The 23670-nt window shown below is 42.7% G+C and overlaps 1 protein-coding gene across 1 annotated transcript in view; it reads right to left on the bottom strand.

Annotated features, from left to right (window-relative positions):
- GK5 (glycerol kinase 5) overlaps positions 1 to 11141 on the bottom strand; it is a 67043-nt gene extending 55902 nt beyond the window's left edge. Inside the window, exons 1-2 of the mRNA XM_079101090.1 lie at positions 10903 to 11141; positions 1161 to 1254 (exon numbers count right to left, since the gene is read on the bottom strand). Of these exons, the coding sequence (XP_078957216.1) occupies positions 1161 to 1254; positions 10903 to 11064 (256 nt within the window). The 5' untranslated portion in view covers positions 11065 to 11141. The remainder of the gene's footprint in view (positions 1 to 1160; positions 1255 to 10902) is intronic.
- Between the last annotated feature and the right edge of the window lie 12529 nt (positions 11142 to 23670).

The raw sequence follows: 23670 nt of genomic DNA on the forward strand, positions 1-23670 counted from the left end.
AACGAGGGGCAGCAGGCTAAACTGGCCTGTGCTTTTGAAACTGTCAATGTCATTAAGAGCCTATTCCTGATTAAAGAAGACTAACCAGACTAACAGCTACTTGCAAAGCCTAATCTTTGGATTCTAGACACAGTTATCATTACTTTTTTTACTGAAATAAGAGAATATTGCAGACTGAATACTAAAATACTAGAGGGCAGTATTAATGTTCAATACTGTAGTAATGTATTTACTGATTTCCTAAGTGTGATAACTGCACTGTGCATCTGCAGGAAGACACTGCTTTTTTTGGAGATAATGCTGTAATGTTCAGGTGTGACAGATTACACCACAAATAATCCTCAAATAGCTCAGAAAAAAATATTTCATGGAAAACTGTAAACAAGGCAAAATATGTTTAAATCTGGGAGAAGGGTATACCATGTCTGCTGTAGTATTCTTCCAACATTTTTGTTTGTATTTTGTTTCTTTACTGTGTTGGGGAAGAAACCCAGGGCCTCATGCACGTTAAGCATGCTCTACCATAAGCCAGCTCCCCACCCCTTATTCTTGCAACTCATTAAGTTTTGAAATATTACAAATTAAAATAATAGGGAGGCCACAAATGAAATAAAATACCTTCCACAATCTACAAGTCATCTTCTGCAATGTTATTGAGCACGGTTGTACTGAGAACATTCTTAAAGAGCTAAGATTTTAAGACCACAGCTCTGTTTCGAAGACCACATTGCATCAACTGACCACACGGGAAAAACAGGACCAAAACTTACTTTAAAAAGAAGGTAACTCAGTTGTGAACTCAGGAGAATAGGAACAGTACATGGTAACTTTGTTTATAACCCTCTAGTATTCTATAACATCAGGAAATCAAGTCAGTCCTAGGTACAAGCAGGATGGAGAAAGGTAAACATTCACTTATATTACAGCTGAAAAGCGACAACTGGGGGACATGGTCACTGATACCTTTCCTTATTGAAGCGGTTTGCTTTGAACCACAAATCTCCCCCTGAAAAACCCAGGGAAACTATGACCCCTAATAATATACTGCATGCATATTATAACTTAAGAAAACCACAAAATCCCAAAGAATTCTCAGAAGACTGAAGAAAACTCTTATTACACAGTACACCATACAGACCTATTTTTATTAATCCTATTACCTTTGATAGCATCTTTTATTACAGCAACAAATTGAATCCAGAGAATGTCAGGATCAATTTCAACCCAGCCAATTTGAGGATAAAGATTTTCTACCTATTTAAGAAAACAGAAAATTTAGTTAAAATAATAAGATTGAATTAATAGTAACTGGGACTACTGGTTAAAATAATTAACATTATTTATCTAGTAATTTTTATTGTTAAAATTGAGGATTGGGGGCAAAGTTCAGGGGTAGGGAGCAGACTTAGCATACACAAGGCTGGAGATTTGATCCCCAGCACCCCCCAAAAAAACCGAAAAAAATACATGTATGAAATTAAAAAGGACTATATGCCAACACCAAAATAGTTTATCAAAGATTTCAGCTTCTTTTATCTTTACCTTTATTTTTCAAGTTTTCTAAAATAAAGGTATTTTATAATAAGACAAAAGTCAGACTTCTAAAAACTTAAAAAAATAAATTTAAAAAGAACCAAGTTCCAGGTTAGACTACAAAGAGTAAAAGCATACTTCACAGAGTGTCCCTACAGCTTACAAATACAAACCTGGAGAGAATGCTTGAAGCAGCTGCTTGTGCGCTCTTAAATAGTATGCAGTAGGGGTACACTGGGGAACTAGACAAGAACTTGGGTACCACTAGTGTGCAGGAGGCCCAGGGCAGGTCCCCAGAACCCTGCCCCCATACACTTTTTATACACTTTTTTTTTTTAGTACTATTAGACTGGAAAGGAATTTCCCATTTTTCTGACTTCCCCTGAACTAACATCCTAAAAACTAAAATTGGGTTCCAGGAAAAGCTCTGTAGTTTGGGCTCAAAGAAGAAGAAGGGGAACCACGCAACACTCTGAGGCAACAAAGTGCTCTCCCGCCACCTTTTCCCCCAGGCCTCCCTGTTTCACGCCAGGCTAGCCCGTGTGGCTGCAGCAGTAACAGTGGTTATCAGTAGATGCCCCACAACACCTGGGAAAGGAAAACTTCCTTCCCAATCAGAGAAGGCAGTCCCAAGAGGGGGAGGGAAACCCCCCCTGTGGCTTTTTTCTTTCTCTGGGCTCCTGCTGCCTAGCCTCAGATGCACCCAGGAAAATGAGGTAACAGAAGACCCAGATATCAGGCTAAAGACCAAAAAGGGAGGCTCTGGGAATAAAAAAAAATTAGTAGTCGTACAAATGCCTATATTCCCAGCTAGTCTGAAGGCTGAAGCAGGAGAATCCCAAGTTCAAGGTCAGCCTGGGCAATTTAGTGAGAGCCTGTCTCAGAATAAAAAATATTAAACATGTGGGGATATAGCCCACAGTGGTAGGGCTCTTGCCTAGCAGGTTTGAGACCCTGGGTTCAATTCCCAGGACCACAAAAAAGCCAAACCAAAACAAAACAAAAATACAGGAAAATCTCAGAGAGGAATGAGCTTGGGAAAAACACCATAGAAGGTTGTAAACAAACTCCTATGCTCACGTGGAAGCTGTACTTGCATAGATGTAGTTCTGAACAGCATTTCAAAGATATTAAGAACAGAACTAAGGGTCAGGAGCTGGGGTTGTGGCTCAGTGTACAGCGCTCACCTAGCACATGTGAAGTCCTGGGTTGGATCTTCAGCACCACGTAAAAATAAAATAAAGGTATTGGGTCCATCTAGGACTAAAATGTATGTGTGTGTGTGTGTGTGTGTGTGTGTGTGTATAGAACTAAGGGTCAGACAACTGCCTGAGTCACTAGGCTATGCATACACCCAAGGCAAATCTGAAAAGTCTTACCAAGATTTAGAAATCACAAGTACCGCTGAAAGCACAGTGCATAGAAGGCTGACCAGAACTGAGTCTGAGCCCAGTAACTGCCTGCTAAAAGAAAAGCATGGGCTGGGCCTGGGTTGTGGCTCAGTGGTGGAGCACTTGCCCAGCATGTGTGAGGCACCACACATAAATCCACACATAAATAAAAGAATACAAATAAAGGTCTATCAACATCTAAAAAAATTTAAGAAAAAGAATAGCATTAGCATTTTTCATAAGATTTACATAAGACCCAATCTTTGAACATAATACTTAAAAATTAAATATTTATATGATAAAAATCAAAAACTCACAGAAAGGGGTCAATAGCAGAATCGAGATAACAAAAGAAAGTCAATACTTAAAGACAGATCAATAATAAATATCTAATGCAAACACGAGGAAGAAGAGTAGGAAAGAATAAACAAAGGAACAGGACATGTGGGACAATTGCAGAAGGTCTAATTGTGTCCCTGAAGAAGAAAAGGAAAGGTTCAGTGTAGAGAGAAAACCGACCTCAGGGAAGTAACAGTGATAAAAGCTTCTCAAGTTCACAAAAGGCTTAAAAGCCTCTAAGTCTAAGGCACTACACATTCAGATACAACATGATTAAAATGCACAAAACAAAAATGAGGAAAAAAGTTTGAAAGCAGTCAGATGCATTATATGCACGAAATATTTTTAATGTACTAAGAGAAAAGAAATCTTAGAATTCTATAACAAAAGCCCAGTAGGATGTGTGTGTGCGTGTGTGTATACATATATATATATATTTATGTACATATATATTTATATATATAAATATTTATTTAAAATCATCCTGCATATATATATTTTAAAACTTATATGTAAAGGCAAAAGACCTAAAATTGTCAATGTTGACAAAGAATAAACTTAGAGAGATCACACTATCCAACTGCAAGACTTCCTATAAAGCTATAGTGATCAAAACCGTGTGCTACTAGCATAAAATAGACAAGTAGATCAACAGAAAAGAACAGAGCCCAGAAATAGACCCAAACAAATAAGGCTAATTAGAATTTGACAATAGAGTGAAGACAATTTAATGGAGAAAATGATGTTCAACAAGTGATGTTGAATAACTGGACATTCATATGCAAAAGAAAAAAATCAAACTCAACCTACACTAAATTTACACAAAAATTAATTCAAGATGGATCAAGATCTAAATGTAAAACATAAAACTATAAAATGTTTAAAATAGAACACAGGAGAAACTCCTTATGCTTTGGGCTAAGCAAAGAATTCTTAGGACACCAGTAAGAATTCATAAAACAAAAACAAGAAAAGAACAAAATGGACTTTATCAAAGTTCAAAATATTTGCTCTGAGAAAAACTTTTAAGAAAATGAAGGGCTGGGCTGTGGCTCAGTGGTAGAGCATTTGCCTAGCACTTGTGAGGCACTGGGTTCAATCCTCAGCACCACACATAATAAATAAATAAAGTTATTTTAAAAATTCCTAAAAAACAAAAAGAAAATGAAAAGACAACTTGAAGCAAATAAAGAAAGAAAATGAAATGACAAAGAACAGCATGGTAGAAAATATCTACACGTCACATATCCAACACCAGGACTTACACCCAGAATATATAAAGAAATCTCAAAACTCCACAGTAAACAAACGACCCTATTAAAAAATGGGTTAAAAGACCTGATTGAGCACTAAACAGAAAATATATGGATATCAAATATGTACATTAAGATATTCAACATCATTAGCCAATAAGGAAATGCAAATTAAAACCACAATGAGTTACCACTCCTTGTGGAAAACTGTGTATGTGGGGGGGGGGACCTAACAATAAGAACTACTGATGGAATATGAGAACAATATGTCTCTTTTACACTGCTGAAGAGAATGCAGAGCGGTACAGCCAGTCTGGAAAAGTCTGGCAATTTTTTAAACTTTCACTTGCCAAAAGACAACAATCCCACTCCTGAGTATCTGCCCTAAAGAAATGAAAACTTATGTTCCCATTAAAATCCGTATATAAATGTTTACAGCAGCTCTAGTCATAACCACCAGAAACTGCAAACAATCCAAAAGGTACTTTCACAGGTGCATAAATGTGGTACATCCATATAATAAAACAACTCAAAAATAAAAAAGAACCAACTATCAATACTCACAACATAAACAAATCTTTTAATAAAGAGAGTCATAAAAGGCTACCTACTATATGATCCCACTTACATGACATTCTTAAAAAGACAAAACAGCAAACCATGCAGAGCACACCTGTAATCCCAGCTATTAGGAGGCTGGGGGTAGGGGAATCACAAGTTCAAAGCCAACCCAGGCAATTAAGCAAGATCCTGTCTCAAAAATAAAAAGGGCTGGGAGGTAGCTTAATGGAGAGCACCCCTGGGTTCAATCCCCAGTACTGCAGAAAAAAAAAAAAAAAAAAAAAAAAAAACACTACATCTCAAAGAGGTAGCTGAAGGGTGCTTTGGAGTTACTCCTATACATGTGCTAAAATCCACAGAACTACATACCAAAACAAGTTCATTTTACTTTATGTTAATTAAAAAATAGAATAAAAATTTTAAGTCTGTGGGTTTAAGACAATTTGCTGGCATGAACATACATATGTTTATCCCCAATTCCTTTCAGAATTCCACAAAAAGAAAACCATTAAGCTGGGCACAGTGGTGCACACCTGTAATCCCCAACAACTCAGGTGTCTGAGGCAAGAGAATCACAAGTCTGCAGTTTAAGCAACTTAGCGAGACCCTGTCTCAAAATTTTTAAAAAAGAATTACTTTTTTTGGTACTCTACCACTGAGTTTCAGTCCTTTATTTTTATTTTGAGACAGAGTCTCAAGAAGTTGCTTAGGGCCCCATTAAATTGCTGAGTCTGGCCTTGAACTTGTGATCCTCCTGCCTCAGTCTCCCAAGTTACTGGGATTACAGGCCCATATCATCATGCCCGGCAAAATTAAAAAAAAAAAAAAAATTTTTTAAAGGCCAGGGGTATAGCTCAGTGGTAGAGTGTCCCTGTATTCATCCCAGTAATGCCAAAAGGGGGGGGAGGGGTCATGAAAAAGAGCTAAGGATGTTGTAGCTCAGTAGTAGAGCACTTGCCTGCCATGTGCCAAGGACCTGGGTTCTATCCCCAATATTGGGGGAGGGGGGAAGGGTCAAAGGCACAAGGACCAACAGAAAAGGAAAGCACACAGCATCAAACTAGATTTTAACAAATATTTTAAATATGAACAGTGAGCGGGCAGGTGGTACAAAGCTTAGCACACTGGAGAAAACACCCACGCCTCTCCCTCCTGAGCATACTGCACCTCTGCACTCCCCAGACCCCACTGCCCCAGAGTGAAACCCGGACTCCTCACCAGGGCTTGGCTGTCCAGTCAGATCACCTCTAACCCCACACCTCAAATGTGAGCGCTCAGAGCAGGAAGTATGTCTCCTCCGTGCTCTTCATCCCCAGTATCCAGAAGTGCCCAGGACTTCACAGATATTCCTCAAATAACAGGTAAGCAAGACCAGGGCCGTGGTGTGGGGGAAATTGGGGGGGAAATGAATGAATCCATATATAACCAAATTATCACGGGACAGCCCATCAACCAGGAACTGAGATTTTACAGTGGAACACTAGAAATTAAGAGGTTCCTCTGAATGCGGAGCTGCCAGATGGGGTTGTATACAAAACTGGTTCAAAGTCTTTTTGAGGATCCCCAATTTTCCTCAGCCAGATCACTGCCTCTCCCTGACCTGGCAAGACATTTACTCTGGAGTGGCTGAACCCGGAGTTCTGTATTACAAATTCCAGATACAGCTGAGTGCTAGAGCAAGACACAGTACTGAAAAAATGAACAAAAGCACCATTTCAGGAAAATTTCTAACATTTAAGAAGTGCCCAAAGTAAAGAAAAAGGAAAGTGAAATAATGTGGGGAACAGAAGGGTGACTTGAGGTGCTATGGAAAAAGAACCTATTATTCTTCAGTGAGCTCATCAGAAACAGATTTAATGAAATCTTTTCCTTCCATCGCAACATTTCTATCCTTTCTATCCAAGGGTTTTCAGACTATAGATTGTAATGGTTCAACGACAACAAACGCTTCCTCGCCCCAAAAAATCCAATGTGGATATCACTGCTTCCCGCAACAATCCTTCAGACTTGATAGAGAGACCCACCGGATCGCTTCCCCTAATTCCACTAACCTGGACAGCTCACACCACCTCTATATTGGTCCATTTTCAATTGCTATAACAAAATCACTGAAGTTGGGTAATACATAAGGAAAAGAAGTTTATGCAGCTCAGTTTAGTTTTGTTTTGTTTGCTGTACTAGGGACTGAAGCCAGACACAGCTTACCACTGAGCCATATCCCCAGCATGCCCCCACCTTTTTTTTGACCTTGATTTTATTATTTTATTTTTATGTGGTGCTGAGAATTGAACCCAGTGCCTCACACAATGCTCGACAAGCGCTCTATCACTGAACCACAACCCCAGACCTCCCCAGCCCTTTTTATTTTTTATTTTGAAACACGGTCTCGCTAAGTTGCGGAGACTGCCATTGAATTCACTGAACTCGTGATCCTCTTGTCTCAGTCCCCTCAGTTGCTGGGATTACTAGGTCTGAGCACCACCACGCCCAACAAGCTCACGGTTTAGGAGGCTGAAAGCCCAAGATCTGTCAGTCCCCTCAATTTGGCCTCTGATGATGGCCCAGCTCTGATGACGGCTGCATTAATCATGGCAGATGGCAATGGCACCACTGCAGGACTTGTCCAAAAGAAAAAGAACATAGAGCAAGACAGGAAGCCAGAGAGAAGGGAACTGCCAGTCTTGCTCTTTTGTAACACCCCTTCTTCAGAATTAAACAGGGTCCCAAAAGCCAAAAGAACAACCTTGGTTCCTCTGAGGACAGTACCCTCAATGACCTAAGGACTCCCCAATAGGTCTCACTTCTTTAAAGTTTCACCAGTTCCCAACAGTGTCTCACTAGGAGCCAAGCTCCCAGAAAACCCTTGGGAACTCAAATCACAGCAGTCCCCAAACATGTCACAAGAGTGAAATATGCCCTGCTACAGAAGGAGGACCAAACCAAAACCAGATGGAGAATATAATCAAAGTTAAAAAGAAAATGTCTTCTGATTGTAAAAATGACAACCACAGTCTATTTTCCAAGAAGGTACCATGCGTACACAGTATTGAAGATTTCACTGTTCTCTGTAGTGTGAAATTTCTGTACTGAACAGGTTCTTCCAATCATTATCTTTTATGGATTCTCACAACAGCATTATGTTCCTCTGGAGAACAAGATAAATTTCTACATTTTTCAAAACAGAATCAAATGTTCACCTGTGTGATTTTATCTAGTATTTAACAATATTTAAGAGCTTAGAAGAAATATTCTTTAAAAAATATACAAATTCTCAGGCTGGCAATGTGCTCAGAGGTAAGATGCATGTCCCGGGTTTGTTCCCCAGCACGAGTGAAAACAAAAACTAATGAAGAAGTCAAAAGTGCATCTCTGTTGTTCAACATTTAAAAAAAAATGATTGTACAAGAAATAAAAGTGAAATCTTCCAAGAGGTCTAATACAAACTTCCTAATGTAAGTGTTCATGTCTGGGATTTCACTAAAAGGTCAACACTATCTTATTCATGTCTCTAAAGAGTGGGCTCTTTTCAGTTTTCCTTTTCTTTTTCAAGCTATCTGGCAATAGGAATCAAATCCCTACTAACAGGTTTTAGGTTTTTAGTACTATTCCATCATATTAGCATAAATGTGATTTTCACCTGAGAACACAGATACAATCAAGTTTTTGTCTAAGTCATAGAATCCATGAATTCCTAACACTTTAATTAACTGCATTCATTTATTTATTCTGTGTCCATGAAGTAATAAACCAGGTGCTAAGATGCAATGTGAACCAACAAGATCTTCCCAAAGAATTCAAGCTACCTGCAATAAAGGACCAGACGCTGCTTTTGTATTTGTATTTTTATTTTTCTGCGATGCTGGGGATAGAACACAGGGCTCTGCACAGGCTAGGCAAGCACTTCACAATAAGCTACACCCCAAGCCTTGTGGGCCAATAATTTTTAAGATACAATTAAATTAAGTTCCTAGAAAAAAGTGACACACAAAATAAAATCCCAAGTGTTTCATTATTAGAGACAACAGACATAAAATTACTTTGCCAAATTGCTACACAAGTTTCTAAACACTTAGTTTTACTTATTTCAAATCCGGCAGTCCCAGATCCACACTTAAAAACTACTGGAAGCCTACTGTATTTGGAGAGGCATTGCTATAAACACCATCTAAAACAGTGCTTCATCCTTGGAGGGCAGGGATTTTTCCTATTTTCATTTACTAAATATTTTTGCAGACACCTTCTCCACAGTTTAGAGTATGAACAAACCATCCTAGCTTCCTGTCAATCACTGCAATCTTGATTCATCTTTGAGATTCTTAACCTCATTTCTGAAAAACTAATTATACAGCAACCGTGAAACCACATTTTCTAATGAGTTTCTCTTTTTGGATCCAAATACTCCTTTTTTTTTTTTTTTTTTCTTAATCACTGCTTAAAACAAAAGTACTTTGTGTCTACAATTGTAAGGGAGAATGTAAAAGTATCACAGTGTTTATGATAAAAGGCTCATAATAAGGAGTACAGCCACTGAAGGACAGTGTCTTTCATCTGTCCTTTCAGATTGGGGTAGAGATAGGTGAGGACCAGGCAATGTTCCTCCACAGCTGCTAGCCAGAGAAGACACCAGGGAGCTGCTGCAGTCCCAGCTCCCTGTCCTAGTACTGAAACCTGAATGAAAGTCTGATGTTTCCTCAAAACGAATTCTCAAAGCCCTCACTTTACTTTACCTGCCTCCTAGGTAAACCAGCTCCTGGGCAACTGCTGGGGTAAAACTCACTCAAAGGGAGTGGGAAGAAGGGTGGACACAAGGAAGAGTCCCACACTGCTGGAAATGGTTTGGGAAACTGATGGCTCCCTACCATTTCTAACACAAAAAGATGCAGGTATTGAACAGAATAAATAAGAACAGCATGTACAATAAACATTACTTCTGGTGCATTGACAACTGTGTAGAAATCAAAACTTCATTAAAAGGAAAACAAGAATATCAAGTTGTTGGTTGCTGCACAGAATTACCAACAGTTCAAAGCTTTGCTAACAGCCAATCGATGACTTGGTAGCTTTCTCAACCCAGAAAAAGATGTTTTTATGAATTCTCAAAGGTGGAAAGAAGGGTTGGGGTTGTGGCTCAGTGGTAGAGCGCTTGCCTGGCGTGGGTGAAGCAATGGGTTCGATTTTCAGCACCAAATATAAATGAATAAATAAATAAATAAAGGTTAAAAATTTTTTAAAAGTTGGAAAAAAAAAAAAAAAGTAATGACAACACAGCTTTCAAAATTGCCCAAATTTCAAAATTGCTCCAATATCCATGGAAACCAACTGCTCATGTGAGGAACCAGCACTTTCAGGAGTAGTTAATAAAGATGACAACCGAGAAACAGTCAATAAATACAAATTCTACCAAGACCTGAAAATGTCTCATGTAAATAAAGACTGAACTGGAGGTTTATCAAGGAAGCACAAGAAAACGCAAGCAAGTCACAAACCACCTTCTGGCTGGATACACGGAACCTGCCCAGTGCCGCCCAGCGAGTCACCTCGAGTCCCACCCTGGTAAGGCCGGAGCGGGGACTTCCAGGAGGCAGAGCCGGCGAGCGGCGCGGGTCCCACTCCCGGCCCCTCGTGCGCCCGGCGTGGCAGGAAGGGCGCCCGCGGTGCAGCCAGCGGGAGGGAATGCGCGACCCTGCCGGCGCGCCGCTCAGGTCCCCGGCGGCAGGTGGCCGCGTCCAGGCTGGGTGGGGCGGACCCGCCCGCTCGCAACCCGGAGCCGATCCCGCGTGTTCCGCGAGCCCCACACCCCCGCCCGACGCCCGCCCCCCGGTCACCTTCTGCGCGCTGGAGCCGCAGACCCGCGCCGTCCGGTCATAGACGTGGCAGCGGATCACAGAGCTGCCCACGTCCAGCCCCAGCACGAAGCGAGCGCGCGGCGGCTCCTGCGCGCTCTGCTCTGGGCGCCGCTGCTCGGGACTAGTGAGCAGCCCCGACATCGCAACACCGCTCGCCCTCGGCCGCAGCCGCTTCCACAGCGGGCGGGCTATAAACGCCGGCACCTCGGGGACTGAGCGCGCCCCGCCGGGCCGCCGCCCCCGCCCCCGCCCCGCCCCCTCCGCGAGGCCGCGGGCGCCCCGCCCCGCCGCGGCCCCGCCCAGGCGCCGTGACGTCACGCTGCGCGCCGGGCGGCCGCGAGGGCAGCGTGGAGGTGAGCGGGCGCGCCGTCGCGCAGGGCGTCTTCGCTTTCCTGCTCCGCTCCGCGTTGGCCTCGGACGCGGGCCGAGGTAGTGCGGCCTTGGCCATCGGTTGTGACGATTTCACTCCCCCAGGCAGCAGCGCCTGGGTGTCTTCTGGTCCTAGTTACATTTTGGGAGTCATTATTGAGGAAAACCAAGTGAGGGGAAAGGGAATTTAAAACTCGGCCGAAGTGTTGTTAGTAAACTCGAGGGTTCCCCAAGACACCTCTCCCCGGAAAAGCTGGTCGGGTTCGCCCGTGGGATGCACGGCAATATATACCTGCTGAAGTGAAATACGACACAATGCGACACCTGGTGTGAAAGAAGAAAGCGCGGGCGGCTGCCTTCACCGTCTCGCTCCACCCCAACGCTGTTGGTTTGGGGTTGGGTGTTCTGGGGTGGTTCGTTTTGGTTTTGGAATCCAGAAGCCTCACGAAGGCCACCACCACCCCGCTTTTCATTCTTTACTTTTCATCTCTGCTCACAGGGCCTGGGCTGTTCCATGCACTTGGCAAGAAAGGGTTCTGCTGACTGGGTCGGCTTCACCGGCCTCCAGTGCCCTGGCCTGGGAGCCGGTGCTGATCCCCAGGCGAGAGGTATTGCCTGCTGCGCACACCCCAATGCCACCAGCTCTCTCTAAAACGAGAGCTGAAAAAGCTCCTTATCTTTTTGTAAAAATATCAAAGTAACGTGGATATGTGCTTCTTGTGAAAATGTTGAATAGTGAAAAGTATGGATTAAAAAGTGATAGAAGCCTGGCTGCGCAACAGCAACCCAGTGACTCCGGAGGCTGAGTCAGGAGGATGGCAAGTCCAAGGCCAGCCAGGGCAACTTAGCCCCTGTCTTAAAATAAGAAAGACTGGGGATGTAGCTCAGTGGAGAGGCCCTGCCTAGGTCGAATCCACAGAACCGCCAAAAAAAAAAAAAGGAAGAAGAAAGAAAGAAAAGGATGGATATTGATTCTGAACCAAATCATGGTTTGGTCAAATGGTCCTGTTTACCTGTTTGCTTTCATCCAGTTTGACCAAACTGATTTTTAGCCATAACACCTGAAGCTTGAACATACACCCATGAGTATTATTTTTTCTTTATACCCTACCCCAGGCCAAAAGTACTCATTTGTTCCAAATGTCCCAAGGTCTGCCTTCACCAGGGCTGACTATTTTATTCAGGGGTTATATGCATGCAACATGCCCAGCATTGTAATTTTAAATAAATGGACTGAGGAGGCTTATACTTGTCAGAGTTCTTCAGAAAAGTAGAATGAGTAGGAGAAAGTGATTTGAAGGAGTTGGGACGGATGACTGGGTACTGGCAAGTTCTGGAAATTTTGTAGAGCAGACTGGGAACTAGGAAACTGCTTTATGGCAGTTTTGAGAATTTCCTCTTTGGGAAACTTGTCTTTGCCTTTAAGGCCTGGATGAGGCTCTCCCACATTATGGAGAGTAATTGCCTTATTCAAAGTCATCTGGTTTAGATGTTAATCAAATGTAAAAAGTACCTTCTACAGCAATCCCTAGTCTGGTGTTTAACCAAGCAACCAGGTTCATACATACATGGTTTGCCCAAATAGCCTAGCCAAGTTGACACAAAAACCCATTGCAGTTCCCCATCAGTAACAGAGTTTTCTCTATTTCTCTTTTGTTGCTATTCAATGTTAATATTTGACATATCTCTCAAAGTGATTTTTCCTTGAGATTCTTGAACCCTGACTCTTCCTTCATGATCCTTTTTATAAATTTGAATCAATTTTTTAAGTATTATCAAAGAATCATAAAATACAAAAATAGGAACCTTAAAAACCACTTAGTCTGGTATTTTAAAAACTGTTTCAGATCTTGAACTTTGAGACCCTGCTGAATGTTGTCATCCCAATTCTTTTTCTTTCTTTTTTTTTTTTTTTTTGGACACTAGGGATTGAACTCAGAGGCACTTAAACACTGAACAACATCCCTAGCCCTTTTATTGTTTGAGACAGGGTCTCACTAAATTACCTAGGGCCTCCCTAATTTGCTGAGGCTGGCAATGCCTGAGCCTCCTGTGAGTTGGGATTAAAGATGTGTGCCACCGTGTTCAGCCCAAGAAGATTCTTCTTTTTTGGGAGGAGGGGTGGTTACTGGGGATTGAATTCAGGGGCACTTGTCCCCTGAGCCACATCTCCAACCCTATTTTGTAGTTTATTTAGAGACACGGTCTCACTGAGTTGCTTAGCACCTCACTTTTGCTGAGTCCGGCTTTGAACTTGCGATCCACCTACCTCAGCCTCTGGAGCCACTGGGATTACAGGAGTCCAGCTCCAAGAAGATTCTCACAGGCAAATTTTTACATGTAAACTCACATGCTGAGTGTGAGGTAAACTAAAAGTGAAGATCTCAATAAAAATCCAGGCAGGTTTACCTAAACTGACAGACTGTTGCCTGATACTTACTGTTCCTTCCCTGTTTTTTGTTCTGGAGCCTTGCACCTCTGAGCCTGCTCTGTCCTTAGGGAAGGGTGTATGCAGGGCACTGGCTCAAAGGCTCCCAAAGGCCCTTGGCTAGTGGGTCAAGTCAGTCTATGGTTCTTGAGTCAGAGGCAACAGCTGCTATGACCTCCACTGTGATCTGGTGGCCTTAACCTTCGTTTCTTTTGGCTGCTGCTTCTCAGATTCTGAGCTTGGTCACTCTCCCAGGTTCTTTCCCCACTACTGTAGCTTCTTACACTGTGCTCTTACAGCAGGCCCAAGGCAACAACTCAGCCTCCCACATGCTGGGGAAACCTGGCTAGAGTTCCTGGGGCTGGATCAGAAAGTATGTGAAGGTCACCATTCCCTGGCACATGTCAAAAAGAAATGAATGGTGCTTCAGGATTGAGCCCAGAGACCTTGATGCCCTAGTTCCTCCAAGAAAGCTTGTCAGTGTCTCTCCCTCCTAGGGTGGCTAACTGTCCTTGTTTTGCCATGACTGAGGACTTTCTTGGAACACAGAAATTTCTATGCTAAAACCAAGACAAAACAAAGCAAGGACGGTGGTCGCCCTGCTTCTTTCTCCATGTGTAGGGAAAGCATGTGCTTCTAGTCTTCAACTAGTGCTCCTACTAATGCCCTGGGGTCTGGTCATCATCCCAGCATTCTCATTACTGTCCTCCAGAGGTCTTTGTGGTCCAGTGACTTCCTCTGGGGACATCATGATCAGGTGTCAAATACTGCTTTAGTACAGTGAGTTCCTTGAGGGTAGGCACCAGGCCTCAATCATTTTTTTTCCCTCCAAAGCATAGAAGGTATTCAATAACTGAATTAAAAAGCAAATAAATAGCTGGGCATGGAGGCACACGCCTATAATCCCAGCAATTCAGGAGGCTTAGGCAGGAGGAATGCAAAAACTTAGTGAGGCTGTAAGCAACTTAGTGAGACCCTGTCTCAGAATAAAAAGCTGGGGATGTGGCTCCGTGGTTAAGTGCTCTTGGGTTCAATCCCTAGTACCAAAAAAAGAAAAGAAAAAGCAAATAAATTACCATGTTAAGTCCCTACCAGACCCCAACTTCTGCCTGACTTGGCCACAAGACACCCAGGGCACTTCCTAATCTCCATGCTACTCTGTGCATGCTGTCATATGGCCCCAACTTGTATGCGAAGCCTGGACTGGTTGCCCTCCATAACCACATGAACATCAAGCCATCTCCGTCTTTACCCTCGTTTTATGAATCTAGCCTGCTTTGGAGAAGGGCCTTTGCCTCAGTTTTCTGATTTGGCTGTGTCTAGAGCCGTAGTCTCAACTAAACTATGGGATAGAGGTGAATGAACCGTGAAGTTAAGGAAACTTAAGCATCAAGCCACTCACTTTCATGGTCCCCTGCCACGGCCCTCAAAGGGCCCTAAAAGCTCTTGAAACTGCCGTGTAGCATTTGAAAAGTGAGGTATTTTTCTATTCACTTTGCTAAATGGGTTCCTCAAATCATACAAGCTTCATGTCCCACAGAACCATCATTCTTCCCCCTTATTTAGTCCTCAGAAATTCTTTTCTAAGGTCTGAACTTCCTCTTCTGGACACTCACGTGGGTGTGTGGTGGCAGAACCTTCTACTCACCATTCTGAGCCCTGTTGTTTCTGATGCCAGCTGAGAGTGAGTCAGTCCTGAACAACTGAGCATGTTCTTGCTAAGCACCGGTTTCCCTCCTTGGAGACAACTCTACCAGCAGGCTAGTTCCTAAGGATCCAGCCCTGCCCATTCCTCACCCCTGTTCCACTCATGTCCCTTCTAACTGCCTTGCTGCTAAGCCCATTTTCTCTCTGAAGCAGTCAGATTAGAAGGAATGAGAACCAGGAACTTCCAACTGTCAGGTCTGATGTTCTTCAACATCTGGAAATAAAGAGGACTTTGAGTCAGCCCAAAATCAAAAAGAGAATTTTTTTTTGTAAACGAATGGGATATATGTTGTTTCTGTTTGTACATGGAGTAACGGCATACCATTTGCGTAATCGTACATTTACACAGGGTAATGGTGTTTGACTCATTCTGTTATTTTTTCCTTCCTCCCCACCCCTCCCACCCCTCTTTTCCCTCTATACAGTCCCTCCTTCCTCCATTCTTGCCCCCCTCCCACTCCCCATTATATGTCATCATCTGCTTATCATTGAGATCATTCGTCCTTTGGTTTCAAAAAGAGAATTTTAAGATGGAGTAATAATAACAGAAAATCCAGACCAGAGGAGATTACTTCATAAATCAAACAAATAAGCAAAAACCTGGTTATATGCTTCCTATTAAATAAGGCATAAAGGAAAACCTGTTAACACCTCTAGCCCTGCTCTGTCCTTAGGGAAAGTGATTTGCGGGTCCCGGGACACAGAGCTCAAGGCTCCCAAAGGCCCTTGGCTAGTGGGTCAGATCAGTCCATGGTGCTTGAGTCAGAGGCAACTGCTGCTGTGACCATCACCTGGTGGTCTTAATCTTCAGCTGTTCTGGCTGCCACTTCTCAGGTTCTGGGCTTGGTCTTGCCCCAGGCTCTCTCCCCACTGCTGTAGCTTGTTACACTGAGCTCTTACAGCAGGCCCAGGGCGACAGCCCAGCCTCCCACACGCTCACAAAGCCTGCCGAGAGCTCCTGGGGCTGGAACAGAAAGTGTCTGGAGTCACCATTCTGTAAGAAAGAACAGTCATGCCAGGGTCTCCTGTCCCAATCACTGCAGCTGCGCTCACGGGCACACACACCCCTCCTGTGCGGCGTCTTCGTTCTGTCCAGAACCGAAGGTGGGTGGTGTGTTGTTGCAGCAGGGAAGACGCCCAGGTGGGCACAGCCTGAGCCTGGAACACAGGATTGCGTCTCCTGTTCAGTGATTCCTCAGGACAGAAACAGTGACAGTTTACCTGCCACCCAGAGGGGCTTGTGCAAACCTGATGGCATAGCTGTCGCTGAGGCAGGCTGGCCTCCCAGGCCTTCCGGAGCCAGCTGAACAGCTGCCTTTAGGCCTGACTAAACCTCAGGAGACCTCTGGGGGAAATTGCCGCCTCTCCTTGTCTGAGTGGCAGGGCGACTAGGAAGGGTTGTCATCCAATCAAGTCGGAGTCCATGCTGCCCACACCTGCCCCATGCACTGCCCATCTCTAGGCCCTTAGGAGGCATCCAGTGTGAGAAACACAAGCGGCTCAGTCCTCTTTTGAATTCTCCCCTCCTGAAGTGTATCAAGTGGCAGGAAATCTTGTCATTCACTCACTCATCTGTGTGTGTTTGGGAGGGAAGGAGCCACATAAGCATTTGGTAGTGAACTTGCTTTTTATTAAGCTGAGAACACCCCAGGGGCTGGGAGTTCTCCGGAGAGGCCCCTGCTCAGGAGGTGCACTCTGCCTCTCCTCTCAGCGACAGTGTTTCACCCACAGTCGGAAGCCTTTCTTCAACTAGGGACATTAGAAAATTCAAAAAATGGGGGCTAAGGTGGAGGCCAGTCCTAGGCCAGCCTGGGCAATTTAGGAGCCCCTGTCTGAAAACATAGCTCGGAGGTAGAATGCCCCTGAGTTCAATCCCCAGTACCACCCAAAACAACAAAGCAAAAAGCTAATATAAAAGAAAATGTGAAAAACAAGCCAGGTTACTAGATTCAAGGTGCATTTTCTTTTTATTAGTGCATTATGATTATGCGTAATAGTGGGTTCAGTGTGACATGTTCATACAAGTACGTGACGTCATGGATCAGTCTCCTCACCAGCCTTTCCCTTCCCTCTCCTTCCTCCCCTGCTCCATTTGCTCTACTCTACCAGTCTCCATCCTATTGTTGTATTTTTTAATTAGCACATTATAATCATACATAAAAGTGGAGTTCATTGTGGCATGTTCTTACAGGGACATAGCATGATTTCATTGATTTGATTCCCTAGCTCTTCCCCACGCCCTCCCCTCCTCCCTCCCTCTCTTCAGTTCTCTCCTCTATTTGGTCTCTCTTCTGTTTTCATGAGATACCTTTTTTATTCCTTTGTATTTTCTCTCTAGCTTATGAGAGAAAAAAATTTGACTCTTGACTTCTTCTTTTTTCAGTAGTGAGAATTGAACCAGGGGTCACTTTACCACTGAGCTACAACTCCAGTTCTTTTTATTTTTTATTATGAGGCAGGGTCTCACCAAGTTGCTGAGGGTCTGACTAAGTTGCTGATGCTGGCTTCAGACTTACAATCCTCCTGCCTCAACCTTCCAAGTCACTGGGATACAGATAGGTGCACTGTGCCCAGCTTGACCCTAGACTTTCTGAGTCTGGCTTATATCCCTCCGCGTGATGTTCTCAAGCTTCATTCATTCACCAGTAAATGACATAATTGCATGCTTATTTATGGCTGAGTAAAGCTCCATTGTGTGTATGTACCACATTTCCTTTATCCATTTGTCTCTTGATGGACACGTAGGCTGGTTCCATAACTCGGCTATTGTGATTATGCTGTTACATATGTTGGTATGCACAGCATGATGATCTTAGTTCTTTTGAATAAATATTAAAGAGTAGAATAGCTGGGTCACGTGGTGGGTCCATTCCAGTCTTTTGAGGAATCTCCATGCTGCTTTCCCAAGTGGTTGTACCAAGGTAAGTTTCCAGTAATGAAGACTTCTATCTCAACCTGTTACCTAGGCCCTAACCCTACCCCTGACCCTACACATCGCCTAGCCTCCATTGGCATTATTTTCTTCCCAAATGCCACAGGATCTTTTTATTTCCCTTTAGGTACAAAGTCAGGTTTATTGAGACCTACGTACAGTTTGTGAACTTTCACAAATGTATACAGCTATACAACCCCCACCATCTTCAAGATACAGATGTCGCTATCACTCCAAAGGCCCCTTTACACGCAGTGCTGTGACCTCTTGCTAATGAGCACAAGGCAATGCCATCTGCATATGTAACTAGAATTCTGAGCTCAGTCATTGCAGATGCAGCTCATCTGAAAGAGTTGCAGTTTCTGGACTTTCTTTAAAAGATATTTTTTTAAAAAAATTGTGTAGGTGGGGAGAATATTGGGTGTTGAACCACATCCGCAACCCTTTTTATTTTTTAATTTTGAGACAGATTCTCACCAAGTTGCTTAGGGCCTTGCTAGGTTACTGAGGCTAGCCTCCAACTTGGCAATCCTCCTGCCTCAGCCTCCCAAGTTGCTGGGATTATAGACATGCACCACTGTGTCCAGCTAATTATTATTATTATTTTAATTGTACATATCAGTGGAGTACAGTGTGATAATTCTGATAATTTTGATAACAGCCACTAGAATGGCTGTTATCAAAAGGACAAAAAATTACAAATGTTTGTGAGGATGTAGAGGAAAGTGAATTCTTATACACCTTGGTGGGAATGTAAATTAGAGAGTGGAATGAAGTTTCTCAAAGAAAACATAGTAGGCATTGGCACACACTGTAATCCCACCTACTCAGGAGGCTGAGGCAGGGGAGGATCACAAGTTTGAGACCGGCACGGACAACTTAGTGAGAACCTGTCTTTTTTTTTTTTTTTTTTTTGCGGTACTGGGGTTCGAACCCAGGGCCTCGTGCTTGCAAGGCAAGCACTCTACCAACTGAGCTATCTCCCCAGCCCGAGAACCTGTCTTAAAGAAAAAAATAAAATAAAATAAAGGGTTAGGGATATAGCTCAGTGGTCAAATGCTTGCCAAGCATGTGTGAGGCCTGGTTCAGTCTCCTAACTTCAAACACACACACACGCACAACAGTCCCTAAAGACAGACATACATATAATCCAGCTGCCCCACTTCTGGGGATTTTCCCAAAGAAAATGAAATCAGCACGTCAAAGAGATTCCCGTGCACCCTTGCTTACTGCTGCTCTGTGCACGATACTTAGAATTTGAATCAACCTAGATGCCCATCGACAGATGAGGGTGGTATATGCAAGCAATGGAGGGCTGAGGTTTTAGCTCAGTGGTAGAGCGCTTGCCCCCCAAAAGCAATGGAATGTATTATTAAGCCATTGAAAGAATGATAGCCTACTGTTTGCAGCAAAATGGATTCAGCTGGAGGACATTGTTGTAAGTGTGGGGGGAGCAGCTTCTCCCCAGTTTGATCATACGGCATAAAATTTATTTTTCTTTTTACTTCGTTTGCATATTTCTTATGCAGGTGAGCAGCTGAGTCTGGCCAGCTGGGATCCAGGCAGGTTCCTTTGATTGGCTGTCAGTAACAACCGTAAAACAGGTGCCCAAAGATAGTTAGACAGAAGTAATAAGTCCCAAACTGGCTTGAAATGTGCTCCTAATCCTGCTGATCAGGGGCAAGATGTGTGGACCAATGGGCTTTCACACAAATGACACATTTATGTAAAGTTAAGCATAATAAGATTCTTGATATGATTATTAGCAATGAGGACATTTGGTAGGCATATTTACATTTTATCCTGTCAAGGAAAATAAAAAGCCCTGCTTTGAAATATACTTAGTATAGACTGTATTTCACGAGTTTTAGCTCTAGAAATTCCTCTTCATGTAAAGGAGAGCAGAACTGAGAATAAAACCTAAATAATCAGAACATGAAAGGAAGAAAGTAGAAATAAGAAAACAAACAATAAACACTGAACTTAAAAAGAATTATGGGTTAAAAAATTACAATCGATTCTCATTATTTGCAATAGTTACGTTCTGTAAAGTCATTGTCAGCATTTAATCAGCAAATACGAAACCATTTCTCTGAGAGGAAATTCAGGGTTAGGTTCCTGCAAACATGTGGTATCACTTTCATCAGCCGTTCAATATACTTTTGTTTTGAGTTTGGTTTTGTTCAAAGACACCTCAGTTGATATAGAATGTGGATGCGTTAATTTCAAACTCAGGGGCTGGGGAGATAGCTCAGTCAGTAGAGTGCTTGCCTCACAAGCACAAGGCCCTGGGTTCAATCCCCAGCACTGCAAAAAGAAAAAAAGAAAATGTGGTACATATACACAATGAAGTATTACTCAGCCATAAAGAAGAATGAAATTATGGCATTTGCCGGTAAATGGATAGAACTGGAGGGGTTGAAGTTGTAGCTCAGTGGTAGAGTACTTGCCTAGCACCTGTGAGGCACTAGGTTTGATTTTCAGCACCACATATAAATCAATAAAGGTCCATCGACAACTAAAAAATATTTTTAAAAAATGGAACTGGAGAAAATCATATTAAGTGAAATAAGTCATTCCAAAAAAAAAAAAAAAAAAAAACAAAGGCCGAATGTTCTCTCTGATATGTGGATGATGCTAACTGACAATAAAAGGGGAAGATTAGAAGTTCATTGTACTAGACAAAAGGGGATGAAGGGAAGGGAGGAGGAGGGGTATAGAAAAAAGAGTAGAATGAATTGGACGTATCTTCCCTACCCTCAGATGTGAATACATGACCAACGTGACCCCACATCACAATGTTATGGCAAGATCGCAATAAATTGCCAAGTGGATCTTAAAGCAGGAGACAGAACCATCTTTATTCACCAGCTGGCGGGATGAGGGGCAGGCAGGATACAAGTCTGCAGCCTTCGACTCCCCCCAGGGGTTAGAACCGACCTTTGTACCATAAGTAAAGCACATCAGTACATTAATCATAAGTGGCTGTTGCTATGAGGGTCAGAGAATGGTCACAAACATTTAAACAAATGTTAGGGTACACTGCCCAAGAAAAATGGAACCCAGAGGGAGGACACTATTAGGTTGTGTAAGAATGGTCATTTCGTGTTGCCAGGCAACTGTCGAAGGGTACAGAGGCCGCGTTTTCCCCTGGGAAGTGTTTCCTACATGACATGGAGTCTTAGGGTACAATCGAGTCCGTCTGGCCGTTGACCATATAGCCTGGCCCATAACGATACAGCCACAATAAGGGAACATTCCAATTGGAACATACTTATTCTATGTATGTATAATATGTCAAAATACATGCTGCTGTCATGTATATCTAGAAAGAACAGATAAAAAATAAGAAAATTCATCTCTGAATGATTGATACTAATCCATCCAGAAAGGATGGATATTCTGTGATGTAAAAGAGATATGGAAATAGGTAGTGTTTTGTCTAATATCTGTTTTCAGAATGATTTAATCAGAATTAATGTTTTACATCTTCGATTTACATCTCAAGTTTCACAGGCTTTATGAATTAAATATGTAATAAAAATGTTTGCACATGCTTTGGTAAAGGCAATATAAAGTGAAGATATTTAAGATGTTTTATCATAATACTCTTTTTTAAAGATGTTGATAGACCTTTATTTTATTCATTTATTTATGTGCGGTGCTAAGAATCGAACCCAGTGCCTCACACATGCTAGGCGAGTGCTCTACCACTGAGCCACAACCCCAGCTCTATCATAATACTCTTGACATTTAGAGAATTCACATATGTACAAAGAGTCAAAAAGCAGTAAGCAGAGGACCAAGGTGTATAACTGGTGAATAGGAAAGGAAACTTTATATAACAGTGCAGGAATATAGTAGCAGGCTGGAGGAATTTCTTCTAGTGTCATTTCTGTGTGAAGGTATAAACATTTTTTGAAACCAACGGCTGTTATGGTTTCTTGTAAAATAATAAAGATAATAAAGATATCCACTTAAAAAATGCTACACTGTAAGTGTTGATTTGGGAGGTTACAAATACATTTGCGGGGGGTACTGGCGATAGAACTTAGGGGCACTCAACCGCTGAGCCACATCCCCAGCCCTTTCTTGTATTTTATTTAGAGACAGGGTCTCATTGAGCTGCTTAGCGCCTCACTTTTTTAGGCTGACTCTGAACTCGTGATCCTCCTGTCTCAGCCTCCCCCAACACTGGGATCGCAGGTGTGCACCACTGCACCCAGCCACAAATACATTTTTTCAAGAAGACTAATTCACAAATGTGGAATGCAACAATAATGAGAATCAATGATATCTGATATTTTCATTTTTTATCCTTTGTGTGTGTGTGTGTGTGTGTGTGTGTGTGTGTGTGTGTGTGTGTGCTAGGGATGGAACCCAGGGCCTCACTCATGCTAGACAGAACTATACCCCCAGACCTGATACCTTTTTGTTTGGGCCCAGGGATTGAACCCAGAAGTGCTTAACATTGAGCCACATCCCCTGCCCTTTTTACTTTTTATTTTGAGACAGGGTCTTGCTAAATTGATTTGAACCTCACTAAATGCTAAGGCTGGCTTTGAACTTGTGATCCTCCTGCCTTAGCCTCCCAAGCCTATAGGCACGGGCCACCACACCCAGCTCCACCTTTTCTTTATTATAACTTCCAAAGCCACTCATGATAAATAGGGAGAACATTCTCTGTAGCCATGAGAGAATCTGGGATACAAATGGTTTGACATGACTTGGTATGATTCAAACTCAGTGGGATATTAGCAAATATAATTAAGTACTACACATATTAGGTCTCCGATGATTGGGTTGCCAATGATTTAAAAATCAGCTTTTAAAAAATAATATCTCTTTCCATTATTATAGGAAAAAAATATTTTCATGAACTTTCTATTCATCTAATAGCACCTTTCAGTGCTAATGATCTTTTTGTGGTTCAGCTTCTTTTTAATCCTGAGAAAAAACCATAAGCACAGATCTCAGGAAGGCAGTGTAGTTCATATTTCTTAAGAGGCAGAATAATGCCCGCCCCTGCCAAAGATGTCCATGTCCTAATCCCTGGAACCCTGAATGTGATACCTCACAGGGGAAAAGGGATTTTGCAGATGTGATTTCCCTAAAGATTTTGAGGTGGGGAGATTATCCTGGATTACCTGGATGGACTCAGGAAATCACAAGAGCCCTTACAGGGTTAGGAGGAAGCAGGGCAGGAGATGTGGCTCCAGGGTGGAGCACTTGCCTAGTATGCATGGAGGTCCTGGGTTCAATCCCCAGCACTGCTTAAAAAAAAATAAAAAGCAGCAATGTCAAGAGATCT

This window comes from Sciurus vulgaris (genome assembly GCF_902686455.1).
Source record: "Sciurus vulgaris genome assembly, chromosome: 10".
In the NCBI taxonomy this organism is placed as follows: Eukaryota; Metazoa; Chordata; class Mammalia; order Rodentia; family Sciuridae; genus Sciurus; species Sciurus vulgaris.